We start from the raw sequence: 21,247 nt of genomic DNA on the forward strand, positions 1-21,247 counted from the left end.
AACGGAAGGGTGGTCACTGGTCAGTGGATGAATGATGAATGTGGTGGAAAACTGCAGGGTCCATAGTAGTGTCTAGTGCACCACCAGTCCACCATCCACCCTGCATCCACGCCATCTGATATTTGACCTCGCTGTAGTTTCCCTCCAAGTATCCACATCCACGCTCAATTCAACATATCCGGGCATCTTCGATACCCTGCATTGCTTCATACTGTCACGGTACCCGTCGCTATGCTTTCAAACCTTTTACGTGGCCAGCATAGCCTCCAAAAGTGATCTTCCCGCGCAACCGACATGATTGCAATTGCACCTCCCATCGCCCTTCTCCGGCCGGATGCCCATTCTCGCCCATGACGCCGAATAATCCACACTAAATAACCGTATACATTTCGAGACTAGATCAACCATCTCGTCCCCGACCTCGCGGACTACGAGGACTTGTCCAACGAAGACATGGACTTTAACACAAGACAAGCCGCTCCGTCCTCAATGGCCCCATATGCCATGGCCAACGGTTCCACGGCCACGACGACTCTTCCAACATCGCAGATCCGGAGAGAAGGCAGCACAGAAAATTCGGAGGAGTCATCACCACGGATCGCACATACCCTAACGGCATGCTGTCGGTGTCGGACCGTAAGTTTTCCCTCTGCTCGTATGCCTTACGGCAGACCCGACCGAAAGCGCCTCGACTGCGTATCTGCAAGCCTCCATGCTAACCCTCGATGGCAGCGCAAAACCCGATGCGATCCCGGCCTCCCCCGCTGCGGCCCCTGCGAACGGACGAACTCGTTCTGCGAATACTTCGACCCGGCCAAGGGCGTCAAGATCCCTCGGAACTATGTCGTGCATCTGCAGCACAAGGTTCGCGCGCTCGAGCAGCAGCTAGAGGAGTTAGAGAAGGAGGAGCAGGAACCGGACCCGGAGGACATGATGCGGGGACCGGCCAACGTGCGGTTGGGGGAGAGCGACGAATCGAAATTCCTGGGGCCGTCGAGTGGGATTGCGATCACGCGGCTGGTGATGCAGTTGGCGAAGCAGTTCAATGATAGCAAGAGTATCACCGACATCGTGAATGCGGAGAGGAAGAAGTTCATCAAGAGTCGGTTCCTAATTGAGGAGGACAAACCGACGAGTAAGATATACCCTCTGATCAGCAATGTGGCGGCGGAGGAATTGCCGAATCGTGACTTGACAAATCGGCTGGTGCTCCTCTTCTTCCTTAAAGGTATGTCGCCCTTTACGTGTCCAAGCCGTATGTACTAGACGCTGATCTCAAATAGTCCACCCCATGTATCCCATCTTCCACGAACCGACTTTCCTCCGCGACGTCGAAACCGTCTACTCCTCGCCCGCTTCTGCCTCTCCGTACCAGCAATTCTGTCTCCGGGTGGTCATTGCCATATCACTCCAAAAGATGGATACCCAGTACGCCGGCCTTGCCGACTCCTACTACCTCTCCGCCCTGCAGTACTTCGAAGCCTGCGTCAAGCCCATGGACTTACAGACTCTACAATGCTTCGCGCTGATCGGCGGCTACTCCCTCCTGACGCCGACGCGCACAGCAGTCTACTACGTCGTTGGCCTGGCAGTCCGACTAGTGCAGACCCTAGGGCTCCACGAAGAAAAGACCGTTGCGAGAAAACGAGACGGGAAGCTGAAGAACGCGTTGGAGCTGGATATGAGTCGGCGGGTCTTCTGGATCATCCTGACCATGGACTACGGCCTCGCACACAGCCTGGGGAGACCGAGCTGTATCGCAACGCTAGAAGAGCACATCGATGTGGAATTCCCCGAACAAGTGGACGACGAGTACATTCGCGAGGACGGGGTCGTGCCAGGAGCACCGCCATCGTTGAAGAAGTGGATCGCGGTGCACTTTTTCCGAATGAGACTGTTACAGCTGGAAATTCGGCGGAAGTTGTACCAGGTGAAGCGGTCCCAACCGAAAGATGATAACGATCCGTGGTTCAAACAAATGGAGGCGAAATTGGTAAAATGGAGGGATACGAGTCCTGAGATGGACGCTGGCTCGGGGTTGAATAAGGTTTGGTAAGTTCGACTATTCGGTGCTAGTGCTCTCATGCTAGATCGCGCGCCGTAGCCTTGACCTGAGAAGACTGACTCCATGCAGGTTCATTGGTCGCTACAATACCATGATCGTCTTCCTATTCCGACCCTCTCCACAGGTTCCACGACCTTCCGTCCGAGCAGCCCACCTCTCTTACGATGCCTGCGAATACAATATCTATATGCAGCGCCGGCAGATTGAGACGAAGTCGGTCGATCTGACCTGGATCTTCACCCAGTCGATCTTCATGACCGTCAACACCATTCTTTGGGCTTTGTCATATGAAGATGTGCGGCGTGCACACCCACGGGAAGAGGTTGAGAAGCACCTGACGGTTGCCATGGAAGCCATTTCGCTGGCCTCGGACCGATGGCCAGGAGTCACCAGCGCACTTGAGCTGTATCAGACACTCATTGAGGCGTGTCTTAGAGTCTTCGATAAGGCTGGCGATATCCCCATCTCGGCCGCTTCTCCTTCAGAGACCCTCTCGACATCGACCTTCGATCGCGCTTCAAGATCAAGGACCACTAGTCCCGCCACTGTCTCGACCAGCTCAATCGCTACGCCGCCAGAGAAGACTATGGGCACATTTGGGTATCTCGCCCAGGCAACCTCAACCACGCAATCCCAGACCTCACCCACCAGCTCTGCTCCAGAGCATTCTAACTTCTCACCGAACCATTCGTCTGCTCCGTCGAGCCAGCGTAGTCCCTACGGTACGGACATGGCCCGCGATCCATCATTGCCCTTCAATACTCTCCCGCAGTCTTTCGAGCTCTCATCAGCCCCTTGGAACCCGTCCTTCGGCTTTGACGGCGGTCAATCGGCCACCCATCAGCAATCCCACACCTCTCCCAATGACTATCCCCCCACCGACCCCTTATCCTCGCCAGACCGGTCCTCCTCCGACATTCACCGTCCTAATAATGCATCCAACCCCATGGGTGGCACTGCAGCTTCTCTCGCCCAACAGCAACAACTCCCCACCACCACCGCACCCACCACCGACGCGCTTACCAACCTGCTGTCCTTCCAGCTGCAGCCGACCGACTATCTCTACCCACAGAGCAGCTGGCCCACGTACCAAGGCTCGCATCAGCAAGACCTGTTCGGAAGGGACTCGAACGCCGGACTTACGGCCCAGCAGCAGGTGGAGCTGATGCAGGCGTTGGAGACGGACGGGTTGGATGCGATGGATGGGTTGATCGAGGAGGGGAAGGGCCTCTTTTATCCGGGGGTGGATTGGTATGGGACGGTGCAAGGAACTTAATTCCTCTGGAAGGATGGGAACCGCATGGCGGACCGGCATCTCGCACCCTTTTTGCGATCACGCGCTCTGCAGAGCTGCGACTTACTATTGGATTTCACTTTTACTGGCTGCGTAGCTGCTTCGTCATGTTTGCAGCACAAGCGATTTACTAGGATATGGAAATGACTACTACGACGTCATGGAATTGGTTATAGGAAATAATAGCGACGCTAGGAAGAGCGAGAAGAGCAGGAACATCTTCATCACTTATCCGTTGACCTTTAGCAGCGTTTGAATATCCTTTGTATCGTTCGCATTCTTTGAGATTTATCCGTCGAGGAGGCAATATCTTGGCTTGTATTGGATCAGCTAGCGAGCTAGCTGGAGGCAACGCTGATAAAAATTCAGCTTCAATAGGTGCGGTTGCATCCTGATCGGAACACAAACTCGTTCAATCCCATCCATGCTTGTTTGGCTGCATCATCGTAATCGCCCGCGTCCACGGTACCCTTCTTTTGGGTCTTCTTGACCGTCTAGAGAGGTCCTCCTATTCGCTAGGGCTCCGTTGGCATTGGCTCTAATCCGATGGTTGCTACCACGGCTAGATTGCAACTGCCTTCCCAAGACTTGGTCTGAAGAGAGAAAATCCCTGTATTGTGAATCCCTCGGTGCCGCCGCGTTGATGAACGGCATTGCCCCTCTCCAGGCTAGGCTTGTCTCGCGCAGTACATCCGGTACATTTTCTGCATCCATTCAACTGGCCACGTTCATCCCACCAGGTCTGCCACGCCTTCTGGCCACTCGCCCCAAATCATGGCCCGTTCCGGCACCCTTCCCGTTACCGGCACCAGCAGGCTGACACGACTCTTCGCCTCGTCTACATCGCTCACATACACGTATCCCACCACGCTGGCTTGTCTCAGGGTCTCATCGTCCGCCTCTTTCGGACAGTGTAAGATTGCAAGCAAACTGTTCAGCATCCGCAGGCTGGGTGTGACCTTGACGAACAGCGCGCCATCGGACTCCGTTCCGGCTGTTTCAGCGTCGACTCCGCCGGGTAAGAAGGCCGTGTTAGTAGCGGCAGTGGGGTCGGCCAAGGTATAGATGGAGAGGAAGGAGAAGTCGAGGAGCTGAGTGTACGGCGATAAAGTAGCGCTGGGGCTAGTGCCGAAGAAATAAGAGCGGATCTGATCATGGCGGAGGGATTGGAGGTAGGCAGCGTCCCGGTCGACACAGCCACCGGATTTGGAGAGTTTGAGGATCGTGATCGGGTCGTCGTATGGACCTAACGAGGAGAATCGTTTGGTGAGGTGATTGTAGAGACGTTCGGAGCCGAGGGTTAAGATGACGTTGACTAAACGGCTGTCAGTATATCTCGAACCCAGATACCAAGGAATTGCACAGGGACATACCGGAGAACTCGGACACTACGTGCTGTATCATTTCATATGATGTCCCTTTAGAACTGCCTAGAAATCCAGGCGTATCGATGATACATCCGGCTCCCTTCACCTCCTCGTCGTTCTCCACTCGGCTCATCACGGCCAATGCCAGTCTCGTCACCAGCCCCCTCCATACCTCTCCTCTAGGCCCCTCGCTCTCCACCCCTTCACACCCATAGTGGTATACCACTGGCATCATCACGACCCCCGCACTCGGTCCACTGATCGGACTATTTCCCCATCCCCCGACTTCCTCTACGTCCAATCCACCCAAGCCCGTCCCCACAACCATCGCGCTCAGGCTCCCCGGCACACTCAGCATCCCTTGCTTCTGATCCAAATTGACCACCACCGGTCGCCGTCCACTCCGGATCGCGTACCCCGCCAACATCTTCACCAAGCTCGTCTTCCCCGCGTCGTCCGGCCCGACGACCAGCACCCGGGGCCTGGTCTCCCCGTCCCTCGCGTTCTCCACCCCACCGCGTAGCCGTTCCAGCGCAAAGTGGACATTCGCGTACACATTCATCGGCGTCTCTTCCGCGGTGTATTCGCTCTCCGACGTCCCTTCGACGGTCAAGGTGCATCCTTCCCAGGTGAAGATCGCACATTTCGAACCGCGGAATGTGTACCGGCGGGAAGGGGCAAGTTCGGTCCCGAAGATTTCGGCGGTGCCGGAGGTGAGAGTGATCGTTAACGGGGAGTTGTGGGAAGCCTCGAAGCGGAATTCGGAGGTAGCGGCGAGGGAGATTGTGCGTGGTGGAGCTGAAGCGGCGGTCGTGGTGAGATTGGTAGGAGGGGGTGATTGGGTGATATTGAGGCCCGGTAGGGAGAGACCTGGAAACGCCATTATGGATTATACTCGGTGGAAGAAGATGTAAATCTTGCGATGGCTAATGCTGCATAATCATGATGAAATGATTGTTGCTGCCAGAGTTCACCTCGACATTCTTGCGTGAACAATTCGAAGGGATTGAGTATTAGTGCCGGGAGCAATAACGAATGACAATCACAGTACACAGCAAGCTAATTCACTGTCTAATGGCTCTTGGTCTGAATTGAAGCGTCACAACGGATAGAAAATAGGATAGAAATACAAGGTCACGTGCATATATAGAATTTCGGTACAAGGACATGACCATGGCAAGATCATTTTCACGCATCTATTTCCTCAACTATGATCATCCTAAACCCAAACATATATCCATGAAATTGATTCCTCATGTGCGGCATCTGGTGCTCCATCAGCACAGAACAATTTAAGAAGCCAACCGAGACCCTTCGATCTCGTCTCTGCCAGAGAGGACCCGATGCCAGCCATCATGTGGAGATCCAACTGGCACGCGATCACGCGTTGATGCCAACCCTACATCTCTCCTTCTATGCCACCGTTCTGTCCCTGAGAGGCGCATACGTCGTTCCACAGCCACTCCATGATGAGGTATCAGATTCGGTGCTGTGCTGGAACGGAGAAGCATGGCTTTTCGATGGAGCCAGCATCCCCGGAAGTGATACCGATTTTATCTTCGCGCAATGTTTGAAGGCATGCGCAAAGGATGCGGAGAACGGTAACTCCACGGAAGCTATTTTGACCACTCTAAGTCTCATCCGCGGTCCATTTGCTTTCCTTTTCTACGATGGAAGGGCGAAGAAGCTGTGGTTTGGTAGAGATTGCCTAGGCAGAAGGTCTCTTCTTCATTCAAGTCACGGAAATCAGTTGATTCTGTCCAATATTGGCGATCAACCATCCCCGGTTCTTTGGATCGAAATCGAGGCGGATGGGGTTTATATGGCAGATTTCACTTTGTGTTCAAATACCACTGGGATATTCTCTTCATCTGCCGTGAACTTTTTCACGACTCGTATACCTTTCCAACCCCCCAGCCGTATCGCAGAAACTGGCCCATCCCCAGTAGGTAAGTCATTTGCTTCCGAAGAGTGTCCGCTGAAGACAATGGCAGGCATCTCCTTTTGTTCAGCTCAACAGCAGCATACCCGATAGTATGTGCCATCAGCTTTCGCCGCCTTCGGCCCCAGTAGAAGCTCTACAGAACCATTTAAGCAAGAGTCTATATTTACGGCTATCCTCAATACCTAAAGTGCTGGAGCTCCCACGCAACCCAATCTTTAAGCCGAGTCGACTCGCCGTTCTATTTTCTGGCGGCCTAGACTGCACTGTGCTAGCACGGATGTCCAATGATATCCTTGAGGCAAACGAACCGATCGATCTTCTGAACGTTGCGTTCGAAAATCCCCGTTTAGTCAAGAACCTTTCCGCTGCAGCTGGTCCTCAGCGTAGTGTCTTTGATCTTTGTCCAGATCGATTGACGGCCAGATCATCCGCGAGGGAGCTTCAAGAAGCTTGTCCATCACGAGAGTGGCGGCTTGTAGAGATCGATATTCCGTTCAGCGAGTTTAAGGCTCATAGGGGGACGATTGTTTCGCTGATGAGCCCGCACAATACGGAGATGGATTTGTCTATCGCCGCGGCACTCCATTTCGCAGCACGTGGTTGTGGGACTATTGCCCTTCCGTCCGGTGAGCAGATGGAATATACAACGACCTCTCGGGTCCTATTGTCCGGCCTCGGCGCTGACGAGCTTTTCGGCGGATACCAACGGCATGCCACCGCGTTCACACGCCACGGCTACCGCGGTCTCATCGATGAGCTGGATCTCGATTTTAACCGTCTCGGCAAGCGAAACCTTGGCCGTGACGACCGGGTCACATCACATTGGTCAAGAGAAGTCCGATACCCATTCCTAGACGAAGACTTGGTGAATTGGGCATTGGCCGCTCGGGTGGACGAGAAGTGCGGCTTTGGTCAGCAAGTCGCGGATATGGCAGAGCTAGCCGATGAAGAAAGATGGAAAGGGATCGAACCTGGGAAGAAGGGCCTGCGGCTTCTGGCTTGGAACCTGGGTCTTCGCGGCGTTGCCATGGAGAAGAAACGAGCGGTACGTACAGTTTATGGTATCTTAGGGTGTCTGCTAACCCCTCGAAGATCCAATTCGGTGCTCGCACTGCGAAGATGGAAGGGTCAAAGACGAAAGGTACTCATGTTATTAGTCCAACAGATTGAGCTAGTCCAGTACAAAGCCACAGGGTGTCCAAGCTGCTCATAGTTCGCGATGATGATACACAGATACTTATGAATGCCCTCCTTCGTGGTCTTTGGTACGCTGCGTCGTCTCCTTATTCGAGGCTGTAGAAACCAGGACTACCTACATATCCGTAGGGAGACCATGTTTATCGGAAAGGCAAGTCTGAGCGAACTGTTGGGCAGCTGTAGAACCCCTGAATATACAATATACAACCCACATGCCAATATCGATATGAATCTTCCGTCTGGCACAAGCCACGTCGAAACAGTAAAATGTGAATCTGCCTGTGATTCAACGGGGCTAACAATACGGAATACCGGCATTCCGTACGAGGGAAGGATTCGCCTCGGTTCGCCCCTGCGTGTCCCCCAGCTCCTCCATTTCCGAATCGAGTTAGACTCGTCAGCTTCCGTACTTCCACACAGACCAGCCCTTTAAACGTCCCGCAACCGCCAGCGACCGATCGACCGTGCAGCTGAATAAATCACTTTGTTCCATGTTCAATCTTCGCTCTTGGATTCCTTTATTGCCATGATATCTGTCCTTCGATTGTTCGAAGATTCAAATCATCCACATTTGCAGCTCATGATCTAGCTTGAGCTGTCGTCATAACTTCTCCTCAACTCCCATCAAACTAAATCGGTTCTCCATCACCGCACCAGTTCAATTCCTTAGTAAACCGTCTTCTCATATCCCATTCACCATGCCATCCTCTCCCCGCGTCCGCCAAGTTCGCCTCCTCGTCGTCCTCGTCGCCCTCACCGTCTTCATCGTCTTCTACTACACCTCTGGCGCCCACATGACCCGCGACTCGGAGTTCTACAAACGCACCTCCACCGCCCTCCACCAGCGGGAACTGGCCGCCGAGCAAGCCAAGGCTGACGCGGACGTCGCACGGCGGCTGAAGGAGGCGGAGGAGCTCGCGAAGAGGCGAGCAGGCGAGCGGGAGGAGGAGAGGAGGGGGGCGGCGGGCGGGCAGGGGGAGCCGAGGAGCGTGGCCGGGCGGAGGATGATGCCTGGGGAGACGAAGGAGAAGGGGGTGCATGGGAAGGAAGGTGGGGAGCAGCAGCGGAGGGAACAGAAGCCGATGACGGAGGAGGACGTGGAGGTGGAGGCAGAGTTGAATACGATATTGAAGAAGAGTCCGAGTAAGTGCCCGTTACATGAGACCTCCGCATGGGAACTAACGAGTGCTGTGCCGCAGTCATCATATTCTCCAAGACCTACTGCCACTTCTCCATGAATGCCAAACGTATATTTGGCGCCTACAAGATCGTCCCGGAACCATACATTGTTGAGCTCGACGAGCATCCGCTGGGCCCGAAGCTTCAGGCAAAGCTGGGAGAGAGCACGGGGAGGAGAACGGTCCCGAACATCTTGATCAACGGGAAGAGTATCGGAGGCGGAGACGACGTGGCTCAGCTCCATGAACAGGGGAAGCTGATTGAGACCGTCAAGAGCATGGGAGGCAAACGAATAATGGAAGCGACATTGGTCGATGTCTGATTCCTCAGTTGTGGAGTTATTGGACCGCATACTATAGGGATCCGCAAAACGGTTTCGATGATCACGGCCAGATTTGGGGCTCGAAGTTTGCACGAAAAGGCGTTTAGGGCGGGATATCAGGCTTTTGTATGTGAGGGAGGTTATACCCCGGTCTTGCATGATTATTGTTCGGCTTCGACAGTATTTATAAGTACCAATATACTGACCATCATCATTCTACGGTTGTGTTATGGCGTGTCTGAACAACCCTCGCCAGCGAAGAGTCCATATCAAGGAATATACTTGTATTTAAGACCTAGCATCCCCTATTCGGGGAACGGCTGAGCGCCCCTCCACATGTGTACGCGTGATGCACCCCTTCCTCGTGTCATAGAGTCCAATTGACAGCGGTACAGGCGTTAAATGGTTCAAGCCAGTCATGAAAACGGAGTTGCCGAAGTCGACGACTGCCAACAACAGTTTCGGTCAACCCCCTATGGTTATAACCGAGTTTCCGTGCGAGTTGATTCCAGACCTAATTTGACCTCGAGGTTTAGAGAGGTTGACCGGCAGCTTCAAGTAGGGATCGACCCGCTTCTGGACTACCGACGCCGTTTTCCTCACTGACGTCCACGTTGTGCAGGTTGTAGACTGACAACTTCTCGGATCGGAGACATTCCAGATGAGGAAACAACTTCCGATCTCTGACGGGGATTGAAGAAGCAAGCGTCGGCAAGAGCACTCGAAGGGTTTTGGTCCAATTCCATCCACTGGTTCAATCTTTCTAAACTCTGCCGCTTAAAGGCTAGGCGAGCGTTAAGAGCAATTGGATATTAAGGCTCTATGTATCCTTCAGCGGAGCATAAGAGACGGTTACCAATCTGTGCAAGATCTCTATAGTCGCCCACGAAACCCCAATACCATTTAGAAAATGTCCGGTTGTGATGCTTCATCCTACCCCTGACCTTCCTGTGTGTCGTTCTCTCTTCTACCCATCTTAGCAACTAGAAAATTTCGAGCACCTAGCGTTTACATATACGGAAAGGAATCTCGTACGACCAGGTGTAAATGAATGCAAGTCGATCTTCGTTACCATGCGGGCCGTAGCCATTGATCAATGGACACATTTCGCCACCCATATGCGTAAGGAGTGCGGTGCTATGAAAAGCTTCCAAAATCGCTTTGTTGTCGCAGAGCCTTGAAGAGATTCGTCGCGAAAGATGACACATGCACGAGAGATTTGGAGGAGGAAAGGAAATGGTCGGCGGATGGCGACCTTCTATCAAGCAAACCCCGGAGGATATAACGTGCCAAAAGCGGCCGAACGGGGTATAACCATACAAACTCCTTGAACTGAAACAAGTAGAGGATTGCATCAAAAGGCGCACTTTGGGAAATACGCAATCCATGACAGTCGTACCATAGCACTAAAAATGTCCATATAACTGCTCACGTGTTCCCTGAAATGCATTCGTAGATACCACAAAGCGTGCGAAGCATCACGTTCCGTATAAGATACAGCCTTGGTCGGACACCGTCTTTTAGCATTCGCTATCGCTTCACGAAATATACCCAAAGCCTATTCCTGCGATCGTTGTTAGCTTGAAGGTTTCATAATTCGTCGTTATCTCGAATCGCAACTAGTCTGTAGCTGTGCGTCCTAGGAAGAGTTCGAAGGCTTTTCGATTTTACCATCTTTCGCACAAGGGCAAAGCCTATTCGTCCTCGGGTATGTCGTTCGTCATCCTCAACGTCGCCAAATGTGTTCTCTAAGGAAGCCGGACCAGATGAACACGTATCCAGTTCGAAATACTGCGCAACATAAAATGGCCTGTGTGATAATCTAGGTGCCTCTATTTCGCTCGGTTCGTGCGGTAAGAGAATGCGCCTGTAGGCAATGGGGTCTTCCATTTTTGATTTGGGCTTAGACCCGCTCGAAATGCACCAGAGGCCTATCACACGGCAAATAGACTGCCACGAACAGGCGGAGGGAGGAGTAAAAGGTGGAAATGATCGCAGGCTGTGCTTACTCCAATGGATAGCCCGGTTACGAAGTTGAATATGGAAACCAAGTAATCGAGCTCGTCATCCGATATGCGTCGAAGATGCGTTCATGGTGGCGGAAATGGTCCGGATTGATCAACTACGACTCGGCATGAAAATGGAAGGCAATGGACTAAAGGGAAATATACCTTTCGGGAAAACAAGATCGCAGAATGGCAAAAGAATGACAACAATAAATGGTTAGTAATAGCATCAAGAAGGGCCAGTTTGGAAGGGAACTGTGCCGGGATAGCTCAATTACAGAAATCCTGTCCACCTTCCAGACGTTATCAGTTGAAGTGTCAAGGTAAGGACGGGTGGTGAGGGGCCCAAGGGGGTAAACAAAGCTGAAGCAAAGTCGTCAGGCGATCAGGCTGTAAGGCACCAAAACCAAATGTTCAACCTCGGGTTAACTATTTATCCGAGCCTATGCGCGCCAAGACCCACACCACACTGCAAGTCTGCAATTCCTCCGCTCACATATTCGACATTTCAGCGATCGCACGCAGACGTCAAATCAACACCACATCGCCAAAATGAGGTTCATCCGGTCACAAGAAACACTGACGATCCCGGAGGGGGGTGAGTACTTGCCAATGCAACGATGCCCGCGTCAATCCCCCGGATACTAACTCCCACGCAGTCAAAGTGACCATCAAGACCCGAAACGTGATCGTCGAAGGCCCGCGAGGTATGGAACAAAGCAACACCGCTCGAAATGCTCCGCGATCCTAACCAGCACCGCAGGCAAGCTCACCAAGAACCTCGGCCATCTCTCCGTCTCCTTCTCCCAGCCCTCGCCATCCGTCATCAGCATCGAGCTGCACCATGGCGCCCGCAAGAACATCGCCGCCCTCCGCACCGTCCGCACCATCATCACCAACCTGATCATCGGCGTCACCAAGGGCTTCAAGTACAAGATGCGCTACGTCTATGCCCATTTCCCCATCAACGTCAACATCGAGAAGAACAGCGAGACCGGCCTGCAGGAGGTCGAGGTGCGCAACTTCATCGGCGAGAAGATCGTGCGGAGGATCACGATGCGCGCCGGCGTCGACGTCGAGGCTAGCAAGAACGTGAAGGACGAGCTGCTCCTGAGCGGGATCAGCCTGGAGGACGTGAGCCAGAGCGCCGCCGATCTGCAGCAGAGCTGCAAGGTGCGAAATAAGGATATCCGAAAGGTAAGGGACTCTGTGGATCGAAGGTGCATGGAAAAACGGAACAATTGCTAATATTCGAGCAGTTCTTGGACGGCTTGTACGTCTCAGAGCGGGGGAATATCGCGGAGGAGTAAGCGGCGGCTGTGTGAGCGGAGTGGTTAAGGGAGCATATTTCTTCGACCATGGGCATCAAAGAGCGTTCAGGATCAATTATCATGGTTTTAGAGACGCGCAAAATGTTATCACGGAACCACTATCAGTGGGTTGTTCAGCCTTGAATCCAACCAGGTTCAAACCGTCCGTCACACGTCCATTTCTCATCTCCAGTGTTATGAATACGTATGACCGAGCGTCTGGCCCTCATGGAAACGCCATCTCTTCCCTAATCAATCGCAGCGGCCTCTTCACCCGGTCTGGATCATGCAGTCTCATCGCCTTTGGAAACCACTCATACGTCTCCTCTCCCTCCCCCACGATCATCCCCGCCAGTGCATCCGCGCATTTCCACCCCAGCGCCATCCCATGTCCATCGAACGCCACCGCCGCCCACAGCCCCTCCCCGCCCCCGAACTCCTCCCCTACCCTCCCCACCAACGGCGCCTCGTCCACTAACCGCGCCGTGATCCCGCCCCACGACTCTGTGACCACTCACCCCTCCGCTTCCTCCCCTTCCTCCGCAAAATACCTCTTCCCCGCCCGCACGAGGTACGCCTCGATCTGCGGATCCAACACGCAGAGCGCGTCTTCCTTCATCGCGGCCGCCCATCCGTCCGCGTCCTGCACGATGCCGCCGCCCACGATCAGGTTGCCGACCGCATCGGAGGGGACACCGGAGAGGGGGCGTCGGACGGTGAGGTAGTCGTAGCCCTAGGTGTAAAGAAAGGAGAGGGTGGTGGGCGGGAGGAGGTTGGTGGTGAGGTGGAGGGCGGGGGGCGCAGGGAGATGCACTGTCCGCGGAAGGGACGCAGGATGGGGCGGGGGGGAAGGAAGATGGTGGGGGTGAAGGCGTTGGTGGCGAGGATGAGATCGTCGGCCTGGGGAGAGTAAGTAAATGTGATCATGATCTGGTAGTGTGGAGTTTATGAGAGACAATCTGCATACTGATATAATCATCCCCACTCTCGGTGGTAGCCGTCCAAAGTCCCGGTGGAATCAGTCCCAATACAGGTTCATCTGGATCGATCCGGCGTATGCTCGTTGCAGTGGTGTTCTCATACAAGTGCAACCCCATCGCAACGCACCGCTTCAACACCCCCAACGTGAACTGATATGCATTGACACTCCCCGCGGGATACCGAATCGCCCCCACCAGCCTCCCTCGCATACCAAACTCCCTCCTCACCTCTTCCGGATCCTCATACACCCTACACTGCCCCCCCTCCTATCCTTCCCTCAAACATCCCCGCAACACCTCCATATCCCCCTTCCCCCTCGCAAACCCCTTCCGAAAAATACACATCCACCGTATCCCCCTCCCACGACTCGCACTCCCACCCCATCCCCTCCACAGCCCCCGCGCCACCGCATGTTCCGCACGACGCTCGCCTCCTCCATCCGCACCCATCGCACCGCCTCGTCTAACCCTAGCCGCTCGGCGCGTGCGCGGAAGGTGAGGTGGCTGGCGACTTTCGTGTGGCGGCCGTTGCGTGCGGTTGCGCCTGTGCAGGCAGTGGATGAGGTGAGGAGGGTGATGGGGGCGGCGGAGGTGGTGGAAGTGGAGTGGGTGAGGAGGTGGTACGCGAGGAGGGCGCCGGTGATGCCGGACCCGATGATGAGGATGCTATTGTAGCTATCGAGACAGTGAGGTGGAAGTGGGATGGGGGTGGAAGAGGATGGCTGCCATGGGGAGGGAGCAGTGAGGGCGGATTGAGTGGTTGGATATGTGGTGCGCATTGTTTGCTAGATGCGTGGATTGAGTGGTAGACTGATATGGACGTAGACGAAGCGCGAGATACAAAGTTCGGATGTTAGATCGAGCGATGGAGTTGAGAAACGAGAATCAAGACTTGAACAAACAGGCGATTCAATTTAAGGCTCGTAATCTATTCACGTTATACAATAGTAGTACTGCTTGAATCGGACCAGATAGAAACGCGAAGGACAAACTCTTGAAGTCGAAAACGAACCGGCATACCGCTTCAGTATCCAAGGCAGTTTCTCTACGCCGAAAACCATATTTAGGAAGAAACCAAACATATTTTCAATCCTACAGAATTCTCTAGGAAATTGTCGGCAAACATATTAATGGATAGATCGGTTTAAAGCAGCGTCTAGGAAGAAGCGAGCTGACTGAGGGCTAAGCGCAGTAGAAGTGCCGTTGCGGGTTCGGAGAGCGAGTGGGTCCACGCCTTGCCTAAATAAATATTCATGGCGCCAGTCTTCACATAACTTCGACAAACTCACGTATTCGAAGTTCACAACTTCACAGAGTACCTCCTCAGTTCTCCCTTACAAAACCATACACGCAAGATGGGAGTTCTCAAGATGCATCTGCAGCTCCCACACGTGTATGAAAGTGCCCGGTCGAGTCTCAGCTGGTGGACGTGTCACACTCAGAGCCTCAGACGGTTTTCAACCACATCCACTAGTATTGAATTGTTTGTCATCTTAAGTCTGCTAATTCGGAGTTGGACTTGGTAGCCCAGTTGAAGCCCTCCACTCGGATCGAATCAAAGCCACCATCCACCGACCCTCCGGCCAGCAACCATTCTCCGCATCCGTACGCGGAGTGCCAGCATCGATTAATGCCTCCCTATGACTCCACACGATAGTACATCTCGCCAGGTCACTCGCCACGATGAACCGGATACGGCACACCATCGCTGAGATGACGGGCATTGGAGAATATGAGTTCATTACTCTTTCCCGGCCTTCTTCTTCGACTTCTTGCCTGAAGGTGCCGGCTTGCTCGCTTCCTTCTTGAGATGCACGATGAATTTAGTGTAGCATTCTTCCCGATCCCACTCGAATCCGGCGAGGTAAGGGTCTTCTAGCTCATCGTCGGCCTGGATGAAATCTTGTTAGCGGCAATGTCCGATGCGCATATCAAGACGAACGATACAATTGCACGACCTGATTCACGGGGTGTTGAAGATACAAGGTGAGTGATCGGGTTTAGGGATCACAAGGCCAATAAGATGCGGTGCGCTTGAGGGCATGAAGGTGCAAAGACATACCTTCTTCTTGTACTGCTTGAAGATGACGTCCAAGGCATCCTTGATGGTCACGCCCTTGAGGTTCCGTGCCGTGACATGCAAGCCAAGCTTGAAGTGCAGGTCGATCTTCTTGACCATGGGAGTGCAGAGAGGCTTCTTGAGCACATCCTTGTCCTCAATTGTTGCAGGCGAGGTGTTGATCTTCCTATCGCAGGTGTCAGCAATGGTCGGTCCATGGGTGAGATAGTGGTTGCTACTATGAGTGATAGGATACGATCTCTCTGGTGGAAATGAACAGGGGAGGAAGGTATGGTTGGTGGCACGATCACTTACCAGCCAAGCTGCTGTGTTTCCGGGGCGATCTTGAGGTCGACGTTCTCCTTCTCTGCGGTCAAGTTAGCATCAAGTCACTTCGATATGACCACGGTGCAGTTGTCCGGAGATCTCGGCACGTTGCGGATGCTGGAGATGTGACTTACCAAGGTCGTTGATGTTGAAGACGTTCGAAGCGCTGCTACTTGTTCGCCGATGAGAAGGCTTCTTCTCCTCAGCGTGGGAGGTAGAATCCACGGCCGAGTCGACCTTGGTCAATGGTTCTGTGGTCGTCATTCTCGCTTACTGTGCTTAGGTTGGGAAGACGAGATGAGCCTTGGACGCGTCTCTACCGGGATGACAGTAGAGGTGACAGGTGGTGGTGAGTGAAGTGAGCTGCAGCGATATAAAGCTGAAGCTCAAATGTAGGATTGGGTTGCTGATGGTAGCAGCGTGGGAGACCTTGATGCACGATGATGGTGAGGATGTAATGTTGAGAGACTTGTTAGATTGCAGTGACAGTGAAGAGGGGAAGAAGAGAGGAGCTGAGAGAGCACGAGAGGAACTGAGCAGGAGATTGGAGAGGCGTGATCACCTGCCCTTCACGTTGGGGCGAGGGGAGGAGCATGAGGAGGCGTGATCAGCGGGGGGGAGACGGAGGAAGGAGCGAGCGAAAGAGAGGGGCGCCTCTCCTGCATTAGGAATCCGCATGACCCCTGCCTGTGGTAGTTGCCATCTTTGTTTGATGTTTGAGCCATTTGATGACCTCAAGTACCGGGTACCTTCCGATTCTTCCTTCTCCTCAGCAGCATCGGATATCGCGGGCTTTGTTCGTGCACCTGACGGATCCGGTCACGTTACGATACACGCCACAGTCATCATACAGTCAGGTGATGATAGATGGGCTTTGTTCTGAAGATTGGTCAATCGCTACGATGTTGACAAGTATCCCTTGATGAGGTCTTCTACGCTTCTCCCTGGGATGGTTCGTAACCGTACCGTACCGAGTACATAGGTATTCCCTGAGACACGGTACAGGGCCAACAGGGCCTCGTATGATCGCCACCAGAGCTCCAAGCACCTCCTCTCTTCCCAACTGTACACCGTCTTACATTTCATCCTGTACCTTTTCGTATTCTCGTCCTCATAATACAGTCTTTTCCTAGTTGTTACACGTTTCATTTCCTTTTAGCAACACCAAAACACTCGCTCAGCTTCGTCAATCGCCATGAGGTAATGAACAAGGATAGGTCGGCTCACGTGGGTTGGGCTAGTTACCCCGCAAACTCCAAGTTGGCTGCAGGCGCTAATCAAGGCGAAATCCCCACAGTCAGGCCCACTTACCGTTCTCAAGAGAGTCCACTCCAGTCAACTCCATCTCCCGCAATTCACTGCAGTTCCAGGCTTCCAGCCCAGAAAAGTACCGAAATGGAAGGCCTCATCTGATATTCTACCTGCACTGTGGAAGTACCTACAGCTGAGTAATAGAATTGGGGTCAAGAGAAACCTTCCCGTCTCTGCTAAGTGGACATGCCAACCGACTTCCGACCTAGGCACTTGGGGCCGGGATACCTTAGGATCGAAATGTTTGGTTAGTTATTGCAGCGATACACCTGAAACCCGCACCACGACTGAGCTTGAGGGAGGGTTAGAGATGCCTAGAATGCCTAATATATTGCCCTCCATTGATCAATCAATTCATGACCAGACCATATCATCCGAATAGTTTGAGGGTTGAGACACCAAAGATGCAGCACGGTAAATCAGACGCAAATGCATCGACACCGTCCTTGGGATATCTCCAATTATTTCGCTATTATTTCAAGGGAATTAATCTTCTCCACACTCATTCTATAGAATCTCGCTTTTGTGCTTGTCGTAATCATCCTTCTCTATGTTCTATGGAATCTTTCAATTTTGAAGGCATTGTCGGCAGGAAATATGTGTTACATCCATGATTTGGGCCGGAGCAACCGTCACCACTATATTGGTGCATTCTTGCTCTCCTCGCAAGCGTTACCTGTCCCATCGACCTAGTTGGCTGAGTTGCCGTAAATGAATCCGTCCTGAGACGTACAGACACTAACCATTGGCCTTCCTCCCGACGACATTACGTATCGTAAGACGCGGTGATCCGACCAGCTCAGTCGGGGATTGGAGGATCGAGATTTCCACTACTGTTTTCATCGTTCGATGTGGTGCATGGCACGACGTACATGGACGTTTGCCGCCAATTCCCATAGGGTCATGCTATTGGCCATTGGTTGTATCCTTCTGCTGAGTCGACACTGTTATTGGTCAATATCTACAGCACTATCTTAGGTAAGCACCGTCTAACCCGGAACACCCCTGCCGATATCGTCATTCGCATCCATGACGACAACCGTCCTTTGTGTTGCAGTCGTACGTGCAATTTGATGACCTGTGTCTGCTGCCTTCAAATTTTGAATTTGTCGGCTTTCTTATCCTTCCTCAAATGCCAGTGCTTGTGCCTATATGTTGAACGGGATATCTTGACCCCTTGATTTCATACATTGGACCAATTCCGACGGCCTACAATTCAACCGCTCCCTTCGAACAACCACCATGTCGTTTGAATCCGTGATTGCGGAGGCGACCAAGAGCCTCTTGGTTCCCACCAATACCGGATCAAGCGTTTCTAAGAGTGCAACTCCGCTTCCTACTGTCATTCCAGATATGCCGGAATATCAGACTGCGACGAGGGCAGGCGGGATTGCTCTTTGGTATGTAAATTGATCCTGCTGACCCGGAGCTCCTTTGGCTAACCCAGCAATAGGATCGGCTGTACGCGAGATTTTGCGTATAAATTCGGGATGGCAAACTGATCTCGCTTATAGTTGCTATAATGCTCATTTCCTCGGCCGTATTCGCCGGACTGTCATGGAAAGTGCCTATTGTAAGTTGGCTTCTCCCCTACGAAACCCTACGGTGTCCAGACTGACCACCCTACCCAGTCCAAACGTGTCTTCCATGTCGTCACTACTTTGGTCACCATCATCGCCACGCTTTCGTACTTCGCCATGGCCCTCGGCCAAGGCAAGACATTGCACAGGACCGTGGTCGTCCACGAACACAAACACGGCATCCCGCCGGTTTACCACACCATCTACCGCGAGCTCTACTACGCACGCTACATCGACTGGTTCCTCACTTTGCCACTCCTGCTCCTCGACCTGACCCTTCTCGCCGGGGTGAGCGGCGGTCACATCCTCATGACCGTCCTCGCCAGCATGATCATGGCCCTGAGCGGCCTTTTCTCTGCGCTTGGGGCGGAAGGAACCGGACAGAAATGGGGTTGGTACGCCGTCGCATGCATCGCGTACCTGGTCGTCATCTGGCATTTGGCGATCCATGGCCGCGCCGCCGCGTACGCGAGAAACAGCAAGGTCGGCAACTTCTTCGTTGCCATTGCTGGATACACGATAATCGTTTGGACGGCGTATCCTGTGTAAGTCTACCGATGAAGGAAGCCGAGTGACACCGTGCGTGTGGATCGTGCTGACAAACGACTGCAGTGTATGGGGAGTCGCGAATGGCTCCCGACATACCAGCGCCGTCAACGGGGAAATCATCGCCTATGTGGTGCTTGATATCCTGACCAAGCCTGTGTTCGGTCTCTGGCTGCTGTGGACGTACACCCGTGTGGCAGAGACGAACGTCGACATTGGTGGTTTCTGGACGAATGGACTGTCGGGTGAGGGGAGGATCCGACTCGACGACGACGCAGCGTAGTTTCCGGACTGGTGATGGCTGCTTGGAGAAATAGATACGGGCTGACAGAAGCAAGAGAAAGAAGTCAAATTCGCGAAAATGATTAACTGGCTCGCGTTGCCCGCAAGTTAAACTTTTGAGCCGTCCAGAAGCTTTCACAATGGTGATCATTTGCCTCTTAAGGAAGGGAGAATATCGATTCGGAGGGACTGTTCATAGTCTTTGCAATATCGCACAGGAAGAAAGAACCCTGAAAAATACGTACATACTGCTCGGCTGGACTGGTTTCGGTCCCTTGGGTGAGAGATTGATCCGAAATATTTTTACCGCTCTCTCGAGATTTGGCAATGGTTAAGGCTTTATGGGCATTGTACATCGCAATACAGACCACAGTGCCGGGTTCGCCTTTGGGGGTACAGTTAAGAGCAGCGAATGCGAGGCACTCGCTCCTAGACCACATCCCCCTGGTTTCTGGGAGGTGTTGCACAGATTGCTCAAGCATCTGGTCAGTCCAATCCTTCGGATCCACAAACCTGACACGCATGGAAATTCCAGCATTCGTGATGGAATAGGGGAGGTCCCGTCGACCATGCAAGCGTGCGAGTTCGCCAGAACTCTCAAAGTGTCTTATTTCGGGGACTAGCAGCCCACAAGATCTTCCCAATGGGCCCGGGTTTCCCAATTCTCGCCATGCGAAAATCGTATGATCTGTAGCAGTCTTCATAATGTTCTCCTACAGTCTCCGAAAAGCATTGGTCCCCTCGCCGTAGAGCAAAGGTATGTGGATTCCGAACAGACCTAATAAACAATAGGTCACGTCCTCCACCAGGGCTATTTTCCTTCTTGCCGCCCAGGACATCTTGCGACTGGCGGGCAGGGTCCCCAGTTTGAGATGAAGCTGAAGAAAGTCCTCAAAGATACCCGTGACCTGTGAGATGACATCGGATAAATCCTCTCGGCTACCAACGTACTGCCAGTCTATTGTATAGAATTCGACCGACTCGGGGGCAATAAGCTCCTGCAACGTCCAGCCTCTTGTAAACCAACGGCTCCTAGAAAATGCGGAGCTTTCCTGATGTGGGTCATCGCCATCCGGCACATCGACCAGATAAACATAGCAGATCCTTGATCCGTGATACCGCAGGAACATAGAATTGATGGCCTCAGATAACTCGGCACTGCTCGTCTTGTCGATGCGGCAAGTGTCGATCCATATCCATTGGTGCCCGTCACCTCGGGCTAAGTCACAGCTCATCGCAATTTTGGAGAATTGAGGTCTCGACCAATCCGCATAGGTCGCGCTATTCAATCTCTGAAGTGTCACCTCCTCTTCGCCCCAAGTGTGGGATAGAATCGCATAGCGGGGGATGCCCGATACGAACCCCTTCAGTTCTCGAGTCTCGGTGTTCAAAAGTCGCATGGCGGGTGGTATTGAACTCGGTCGTAAGGGGGATATATTGCACAGCTTCAACTTGGAAGTGCTCTCAAACTCGCTGA

The 21,247-nt window shown here is 53.1% G+C and overlaps 9 protein-coding genes across 9 annotated transcripts; 5 read left to right on the forward strand and 4 right to left on the reverse strand.

The window, feature by feature from the left end:
* Nucleotides 1–104: 104 nt before the first annotated feature.
* On the forward strand, nucleotides 105–3,737 carry P152DRAFT_17834 (uncharacterized protein). The gene is made up of 3 exons (XM_033674156.1): nucleotides 105–1,228; nucleotides 1,284–2,052; nucleotides 2,135–3,737. Exons 1-3 carry the CDS (start codon nucleotides 454–456, stop codon nucleotides 3,339–3,341), a joined length of 2,751 nt encoding a protein of 916 aa, XP_033539036.1. The 5' UTR covers nucleotides 105–453; the 3' UTR covers nucleotides 3,342–3,737.
* Nucleotides 3,738–4,087: 350 nt separating this feature from the next.
* P152DRAFT_445498 (uncharacterized protein) lies at nucleotides 4,088–5,609 on the reverse strand (the record flags this gene model as incomplete). The annotated part of the gene is made up of 2 exons (XM_033677860.1): nucleotides 4,088–4,674; nucleotides 4,733–5,609. 2 exons carry the CDS (start codon nucleotides 5,607–5,609, stop codon nucleotides 4,088–4,090), a joined length of 1,464 nt encoding a protein of 487 aa, XP_033539037.1.
* A 320-nt stretch (nucleotides 5,610–5,929) lies between these two features.
* P152DRAFT_427205 (uncharacterized protein) lies at nucleotides 5,930–7,841 on the forward strand (the record flags this gene model as incomplete). The annotated part of the gene is made up of 3 exons (XM_033677292.1): nucleotides 5,930–6,671; nucleotides 6,775–7,716; nucleotides 7,764–7,841. Exons 1-3 carry the CDS (start codon nucleotides 5,982–5,984, stop codon nucleotides 7,839–7,841), a joined length of 1,710 nt encoding a protein of 569 aa, XP_033539038.1. The 5' UTR covers nucleotides 5,930–5,981.
* Nucleotides 7,842–8,851: 1,010 nt separating this feature from the next.
* On the forward strand, nucleotides 8,852–9,666 carry P152DRAFT_453991 (glutaredoxin). Its single transcript, XM_033678494.1, has 2 exons — nucleotides 8,852–9,011; nucleotides 9,068–9,666. Exons 1-2 carry the CDS (start codon nucleotides 8,951–8,953, stop codon nucleotides 9,367–9,369), a joined length of 363 nt encoding a protein of 120 aa, XP_033539039.1. The 5' UTR covers nucleotides 8,852–8,950; the 3' UTR covers nucleotides 9,370–9,666.
* Nucleotides 9,667–11,893: 2,227 nt separating this feature from the next.
* Nucleotides 11,894–13,067, forward strand: P152DRAFT_453992 (ribosomal protein L6). Its single transcript, XM_033678495.1, has 4 exons — nucleotides 11,894–11,973; nucleotides 12,035–12,082; nucleotides 12,139–12,572; nucleotides 12,635–13,067. Exons 1-4 carry the CDS (start codon nucleotides 11,928–11,930, stop codon nucleotides 12,683–12,685), a joined length of 579 nt encoding a protein of 192 aa, XP_033539040.1. The 5' UTR covers nucleotides 11,894–11,927; the 3' UTR covers nucleotides 12,686–13,067.
* Nucleotides 13,068–13,199: 132 nt separating this feature from the next.
* P152DRAFT_469850 (uncharacterized protein) lies at nucleotides 13,200–14,444 on the reverse strand (the record flags this gene model as incomplete). Its single annotated transcript, XM_033680924.1, has 4 exons — nucleotides 13,200–13,418; nucleotides 13,500–13,585; nucleotides 13,653–13,932; nucleotides 14,007–14,444. The coding sequence occupies 4 exons, from the start codon at nucleotides 14,442–14,444 to the stop codon at nucleotides 13,200–13,202; spliced, it is 1,023 nt and encodes a 340-aa protein (XP_033539041.1).
* Nucleotides 14,445–15,406: 962 nt separating this feature from the next.
* Nucleotides 15,407–16,315, reverse strand: P152DRAFT_463572 (uncharacterized protein; the record flags this gene model as incomplete). The annotated part of the gene is made up of 4 exons (XM_033680513.1): nucleotides 15,407–15,556; nucleotides 15,728–15,911; nucleotides 16,040–16,091; nucleotides 16,186–16,315. The coding sequence occupies 4 exons, from the start codon at nucleotides 16,313–16,315 to the stop codon at nucleotides 15,407–15,409; spliced, it is 516 nt and encodes a 171-aa protein (XP_033539042.1).
* A 2,289-nt stretch (nucleotides 16,316–18,604) lies between these two features.
* On the forward strand, nucleotides 18,605–19,771 carry P152DRAFT_469852 (family A G protein-coupled receptor-like protein; the record flags this gene model as incomplete). Its single annotated transcript, XM_033680925.1, has 5 exons — nucleotides 18,605–18,762; nucleotides 18,816–18,823; nucleotides 18,877–18,935; nucleotides 18,994–19,487; nucleotides 19,555–19,771. The coding sequence occupies 5 exons, from the start codon at nucleotides 18,605–18,607 to the stop codon at nucleotides 19,769–19,771; spliced, it is 936 nt and encodes a 311-aa protein (XP_033539043.1).
* A 569-nt stretch (nucleotides 19,772–20,340) lies between these two features.
* Nucleotides 20,341–21,210, reverse strand: P152DRAFT_453997 (HET-domain-containing protein). Its single transcript, XM_033678496.1, has one exon. The coding sequence runs from the start codon at nucleotides 21,168–21,170 to the stop codon at nucleotides 20,484–20,486; it is 687 nt and encodes a 228-aa protein (XP_033539044.1). The 5' UTR covers nucleotides 21,171–21,210; the 3' UTR covers nucleotides 20,341–20,483.
* Between the last annotated feature and the right edge of the window lie 37 nt (nucleotides 21,211–21,247).

Source organism: Eremomyces bilateralis (genome assembly GCF_010015585.1).
Source record: "Eremomyces bilateralis CBS 781.70 unplaced genomic scaffold P152scaffold_1, whole genome shotgun sequence".
NCBI lineage: Eukaryota > Fungi > Ascomycota > Dothideomycetes > Eremomycetales > Eremomycetaceae > Eremomyces > Eremomyces bilateralis.